At 48.2% G+C, this 6,979-nt stretch overlaps 1 protein-coding gene across 2 annotated transcripts in view; it reads left to right on the top strand.

The window, feature by feature from the left end:
- Positions 1 to 5,510: 5,510 nt before the first annotated feature.
- Positions 5,511 to 6,979, top strand: part of CA10 (carbonic anhydrase 10) — a 599,631-nt gene continuing 598,162 nt past the window's right edge. Inside the window, exon 1 of one of the 2 annotated variants that reach the window (XM_036837746.1) lies at positions 5,511 to 6,549. In XM_036837746.1, the coding sequence (XP_036693641.1) occupies positions 6,489 to 6,549 (61 nt within the window). In that variant the 5' untranslated portion in view covers positions 5,511 to 6,488. The remainder of the gene's footprint in view (positions 6,550 to 6,979) is intronic. The other variant, XM_036837745.1, reaches the window with a different exon arrangement.

The following is a 6,979-nucleotide window of genomic DNA, read 5'->3' as shown; positions in this document are numbered from 1 at the left end:
TTCCTCCCTCCCACCTACTAACTCCTGAAGAGTCCCTGCGGGGATAACCTATCTGTGCTCACAATCCATGTCATCACCAGAGTCTTCACCTGTCTCTTTCTTCCACATAGCTCTCTGCTCTGCCAATGGTATGCCCTTTGTGTCACTTCCATCGCACTCTGCAGTTTGGTGTATCACCATGTGTTTGCTTCTGCTACCACCTCCACATTAGTTTTGGGTCTGCTGCAATCCCCCTTATCGTTGTAGCCGAAGTGTTGGCACACAAATTTTCCCACAATATGTTACAGTGTTTATCAATAGTCATCTGAAGAGACAACAGAAAGGAAGAACATTCAGAGATTAATTTTTTTTTTTTTAGAGATTAATTTTTAACTGGTTACTACATATGATTTCTCTCAGATTACAGAATCACATGCCATGCCAGTCTTACTGGTTTCCCTCAGGGTATGTTCCTGCTTTACTATAAGGCTTCTTCCCTGCCTATCTCATAGCCCACATCCCAGTGGCAGAATCCAGCCATCACCATTAAACATGCTCCTGAATGCACAGACTCCTTTGCCTCTCATCCTCAGTGAAAAGTAAGTATTCTTGCTCAGCTCCACTCTAAAGCTCATCTTCCAAGTTTTCATTTTTGTCCCAAGATTTGCTTCTCTCCAGGAATGACTGACTGGATAATTTTCACTAACTTCAAGGAAAATCTCCCCACCTAATACTAGGGGAGCTTATCACATGTTCCAAACAGGATAGTTATATTTTAACATAATAGTCCAATACCTATAAAACATGTAAAGATACAGGTACAACATTAGAGCTACTTCTTTGAATGACAACTTCCAAATTAAAGAACTCCTATAATTTTTAATATTCTCAAAGTCTGAGTTAATTTTACAGTAACATTTCACATAGAACAGCAACAGTGCATTAAAGTGAGCTTCTCTAAGCCTAGTCCAGCCACCGTTTATTAAATATTTCTGATTATTTCTGATTATAGTCCTCTGCTTCTATTTGCAAAAGCTAATGATCCATTTTGGATAGATAATTTTGAGATATAACTGACATAAAATAAACTTCCCATGTGTAAAGTGCACAATTTGACAACTTTTGACATATGTACATATCCATAAGCCAGCAACACAATTAAGATAATATCTAGTACTCTTAAAAAGTTTCCTTTGCTCCTTTGTAACCTCTTTCTCCTGTCCCTCTACACTCCCGTGCCTACGTCCCCAGACAACCACTATTCTTCTTGAGTTATATATGGCATGGAGACTAGAAACACATACTGAAATAGTGAACCCATTTTGCCTGAATATAGGTTGACCACGGGAGGAGTGGGGAAGAGAGATGGGTCTGCTTTGTCTTCTAATATAGACGCTCTGCCTCAGAGAAATGTGCCCTAATGGATATCAAATTCTCAAAAATTTTACCAGTCAGATGAATCACTCCTTTTTCTATGGGGTTGAGAAAAAGAGAAGGTGGAGAAAGAATCAAAAGGATTCAATATGCTCTTTTCTAGGGAGTGGAGGACTTCAATTCCTTGCTTTCTTTGGGAAAACTGGATGGCTCTCACACTTGGGCTCAGCCAAGACTTTCTATTGTATGTATAAGATACTTGCACTGAATTTGTAGTAGAGAAATGTAGAGTAGGAAAGAGACAAAAGATGAAGACAGATATAGTGGAGAGAGATTCTTTGTAGTTATCAAGATATGGGCACAAGCTCATTAAAATATGAAAAAAATTGATAAGAATAAATATTTTCTAGCTTCATTGTCTTCTTTAAATTTCTTTTGCTAGTTTTATGAGCTAAAAAAATAAACACTTCAGTAAAGAGTGAGGACAGAAGGTTCCAACTTAATATATGCTTTTCCTGAGTTATTTTATGGACTAAGATGAAAATTTCTTAGAAAACAGGGTTAAGCCTAGAAATAACTCAAGAAAATATTGGGTTTTTTCTTCTAGAAAATGTTAACATGGAAACTAAATTTTGAGGGACTGTTGAGTTCAGGGTTGTCTCCCAAGTGCCAAGAACAGAAATGGCACTTAGCAGGCACTCACATGCTTTCATTAGAAATGCCTTTGAGGGAATTCCTTGGTGGTCCTGTGGTTGGGACTCTGCACTTTCATTGCCCAGAGCCCAGGTTCAATCCCTGGTCAGGGAACTAGGAACTAGGATCCCACAAACCACGTGATGTGCCCCCCCCCATAAAAAAAGAAAAGAAATGCCTTTGATTACTCTTAATTCCAGTGATCTTTTCTCCCAGTTCCACAGTAATTAAGTTCTAAACTGCATAATCTACCATTGCATTTCATCCTGCCTTTGATTAATTTCTAGTCATAGACTCTGCTCTACTTCCCTGAGATGATACATTTCATTTTATAGAGTGTGAAGGAAGATAGTGTGTCATGGCCTCTGAGTTTGGAATGCTTGGTCCTGATCTCTACACTACCAATTAGTAGCTGTGAGACCGTGAACAAATAACTACTCTGGGCCTCTGTATTATCATCTGTAAAATGTAAGTAATAATGATATTTCTCTCATATGGATGATTCAATAAGATTATTCATGGAAGGGCATTGGCAATACCTGGCACATAGCAAACAATTGATACATGCATGTTATATTTCTACTTAAATACTGTCTTATGAATTGATGTTTCCGTTTCTTTCTTTTTTTTTAAATAAATTTTTTAATTTTATTTTTGGCTGCATTGGGCCTTTGTTGCTGCCCAACAAGCTTTTCTCCAGTTGCAGCGAGTGGGGACTGCTCTTCATTGGGGTGCACAGGCTTCTTATTGTGGTGGCTTCTTTTGTTGCGGAGCACGGGCTCCAGGCATGCAGGCTTCAGTAGTTGTGGCACATGGGCTCAGTAGTTGTGGCTTGCGGGCTCTAGAGCTCAGGCTCAGTAGTTGTGGTGCATGGGCTTAGTTGCTCCACGGCACGTGGTATCTTCCCGGACCAGGGATCTGAACCTGTGTCCCCTGCATTGGCAGGTGGATTCTTAACCACTGCACCACCGGGGAAGCCCTGTTTGTTTTTTAATTGAAAAGACTTAGTGGCAGAGAACAGATTAAATATTCTTTGAGAGGGCTGAGGTGAATGTACAGGCTGAAAAGAAGAAAATTAATTATTATTTATTGGCATTGGCTTTAAGGCAAAATGTAGAAGGAAACATGGTCTATAAGCTTCTTGAAACAAGGATTATGGATTTTTAGTGATTAAAAACTCCAGCGTCTTGCCACAGTGCTTGACACATATCCGGCACTCAGTTAATATTTACATAATTCATTAGTAAATAAATGAGTCCTGGTATAAAAAATCCAGGCACTGTGCTTCTGTTTCCAAAGGACAGCTCTCCTGCTGGCAAGGAAATTCCACTCCCAAGTGCAGAAGGTAGGTCACTGTCCATGGTTTCAAAAGCTCCCTAGGGTGGAATCTGTCATCTTTAGCAAACTGCTTTCTTCTCTCTCCTTCAAAATCCCTTTTGGGCAGTGGACTTTCAAGACGCGGAGACACCCCCCCCCCCCAGTATGTTTCCCCAAATGGTTAATTCTCACTATCTCAGATTCTTTTAATATTCTGATGTCTCAGAGTATTTCTTGCTAAGCCTCGAAGCTCCCTGCATAAGAAACCTGGACTTCCTTCATTTAGGCCTCGATTTTTAATGTGCTGACCACCTGGATTCCTTGGCCTTCATCTCAGAGAACAGATCGCTCAGTCACACCTCCGTCTTAAAAAGTAAGCAAGACTGCCTGTGTTTCTTTTTTCGAATCCCTGAAGGCAGCAGAACTACGCAGCTGTGGCTCCCAAAGTCTGCCCAGCCCAGGAAGCTCATGCCCTCGACCCCCAACCCCGCACCCAACAGCCACTCTGCAAAAAGACCCGCCAGGACTCCTTCCTGAGCAGTCGGACAGAAACTAACACAGTACTGTGAAGCAGTTATACTCCAATAAAGATCTATTTAAAAAAAAAAAAATCCTGGGAACGCTGCAATACTTTGGCTCCAACCCCGCACTCTCAGATGCCACACAGCCTGGAAGAATCACTAACTTTGCTGTACCCATTTCCCTTCTCCTTCTCCATTTATCCACCCTTTATGCGGTTATTAGACCGCGCCTCACACCGAAATGTTTTCTAAACACCAAAAGGTAAAAAGTGCAAAAAAAAAAAGCCCTGCGGGTTATGTGTGTTTGCGTCTCTTGTGTGTTCATCCGCGCTTGTGCAAAATCTCCAAACGTCATAGTTTGCAATCCGAACAAGCGCGCCGAGAAATCCGAGATCTTTTCAGGGATTTCCCCCACCCTATCCGCCTCTTCTTTAGCACTCCCAAAGAGGTAAGTCTGGGCTTTCTAAGACCAATACTGCAGCCATAGAGACAGTACAAATCTGCGATTTTTTCTTTTCTTCTCTCGCTGCCAGCCTTCTCAGGCGAACAGTCCTGAGCACAGGGTCTCCTTCCGATTCCCTTGCACCTACGTTACAAGGTGTTGACCGGAAGCAAGTCCTTTCCAGGTTGCGGCGACCCCTTCTGCGGAACAGCGAAAGGCTCCGGCGTCGACCTCGGCCTGGGTGGCGGCAGGTGCTCCTGCCGCCCCCACCTTCCCCTGGGGCCTTGAGGAGCCGAGCTCTGGGCGTGTGTGTGCGCGCGCGCTGGCGCGCGCGCGCCTTTAATGAGGGAAAATCTATGCAAGCTGCTGAATGTTGCTGGCAGAGTGTTCTGGAGCCCAGCAAAAGCCTCCAAGCACTTGAGCTTCCCGAAAGAAAAACAGAATAAACGAAAGAAAAGAAGGGAAGCCCGTTCCCCTAAAGCCCGGGTTTCCAATAGTCCTGGACCTTCCCGGAGCTAAGCAGAGGCGTAGTTAGCAGTGACCACTGCCCGCACCCTGACTTGGAAAGACGGTTTTTCCCCAGTTTCAGGAGGAGGGGAGGTGAGGGCCTTGAAGGACCTGGTCTAGGAACCTGCAAAGAGAACTCTGGGGTAAGTAGTGTTCTGGCACCGGAGCGGAAAGGGGGAAGGAGGAGGGGGCAGGAGAGGGACGAGAGAAAGAGAAGGGAATGAATTATGCAAAGAAAAAAATCCCCCAGTATTCCACAGCAGAGGGAGAGCGCAGCACAGCACTCCCAAGATGAGTCAGCCCGGGTCTCCCGCGCCTAACCGACTGGCGCAAAGTTCTTTTTAAGAAGAAAAACTCCGCAAATCCTAGGTGGTGACAAAAGAAGCCCGGCGGGGCGGAGTGAGGAGCTGGAGCCCGGCGCTGGGGCCGAGGCGGCTACCGCGGGGGCCCGAAGCTCCGACGCCTAGCTCTCTCCTTCTCCTTTTGGCCGCGTTAAGCCTCACCTCCCCACCCTGCCTCCCCCCACCCCGGGCACCTAGCGGCCGGGTTGACATTTGGACTCCCGGCGGCAGCAAGGACGCTCACCTGGCCAAGCCCCGCTCCCTCCTCCTCCACCCCTCCCCCACCTGCCCTCCACCTCCCCTCAGAATCGGGAGGCGTCCGGATCCGTAGGCGAGGAAATAACGACCCCTGCAGTTGCATTGCGGAAAATCGCGGCGGCGGCGGCGGCCGCGGCGGTAGTCGCGGACGATGGAAGCGAGGCAACTGGAGGTTCCGGGGAGCCCAGGAAAATAGCAGAGGAACAGAAAGCGCGCACGCGACGCGGGAGCCCATAGGCTCCCGATGCTCCCGGTACCTGGCTCCCCACGGTTCCCGTTCCGGGCCTTGGACGTGCCTCCCGACCCGGGCTCCGAGGCTGCAGGCTGCGCGCGGACTTGGGCAGCCGGGAGGGTCGGCGGAGGCAGCTGGCGGCCAGCAGTTTCGGGCAATAATCCCTGCCTCTCTTTCTGTCTCTCTGTATGCTGTGTCTGCTCCTCCCCCCGGCCCCCGGAAGCAGGAGGAGAACGGCCCCGGAGCGGAGCAGCCACCCTCTGACCATGCCCCGGTGAGGCGGGCGGACTTCGAGGGCAACTCGTCGCGGACTGCCTGGGCTTAGCCAGCAAGCTGCGAGCTGCCAGGGGCCCGGAACTGCGCGGCAAGGCCCGGCGGGGGGCTATCGTCTATGACTTCTTGGGGCGCCAGGAGGATCGGGGTCTCGTTTTTGCAGGAAGAGCCCAGCGCTGGTGGCTTCAGGTGGCTGCCGCCGCCGCTGCTAGTGCTGTTTCTGCCGCTTGTGCAAGGAGTAGAGACCGACGAGCAGGGAGACTTCCCGGGAAGCGAGGCATCGGACATGTGTCAGCACATCTGGGGCACACATCCGTCAAGCCCGAGGGGAGATTTGCTGGAACAGTTCAAACTGCGATATTGATCTTGGGGGTCCCTGGCTGGCAGTCGGGTGGGAGTGTGAGTGTGCGCTCGCTAGGAAGTGTGTGCGTGTGTGCATGTGTGTGTGTGTGTGTGTGTGTGTGTGTGTGTGTGTGTGTGTGCCCTGTGGGGATTCCCCCTTTCCCCCCTGTTTTCCCGTCGAGTGATGCACTTGGAATGAGAATCAGAGGATGGAAATAGTCTGGGAGGTGCTTTTTCTTCTTCAAGCCAATTTCATCGTCTGCATATCAGGTATGGGACGCGCTGGAGTCACAGGCGGGTTCGGGTTATGTTGTGGTCTTCGGAATGTATGAGATTTTATTGTATGTAGACAATCAAGTAGCCTCGCGGGGTGGGACGGGAGAGGGGTGGTGGCAGAGACCCTTTCAGCTCTGCGGATTTGCTGCCTTCAGAATTGAAGACCTTCTAAACCCAAGGGGGTGTGTGTGTGTCTGCATGCGTGTGTGTGTGTGTGCCTGTGTGTGTGTGTGTGTGTGTGTTGGAGGTAGCATCTGCATGGAGTCCTGGAACATAATAGGGGTGGAGGGATGAGAAAGAAGAGGCAGATGGGTGTTGATTTTCAACTGCTTTCCTGGTTGAGAACTCTGGCGTGGAAATCTGAGCCTTGGCAAACCCCACCACCTTCCCTGGCTTTCAAAGTTTCCAAACTCTGGTGGTTCCT

The sequence above is a fragment of the Balaenoptera musculus genome, chromosome 20 (genome assembly GCF_009873245.2).
Source record: "Balaenoptera musculus isolate JJ_BM4_2016_0621 chromosome 20, mBalMus1.pri.v3, whole genome shotgun sequence".
In the NCBI taxonomy this organism is placed as follows: Eukaryota; Metazoa; Chordata; class Mammalia; order Artiodactyla; family Balaenopteridae; genus Balaenoptera; species Balaenoptera musculus.
This window is presented reverse-complemented; position numbering and strand designations above follow the sequence as displayed.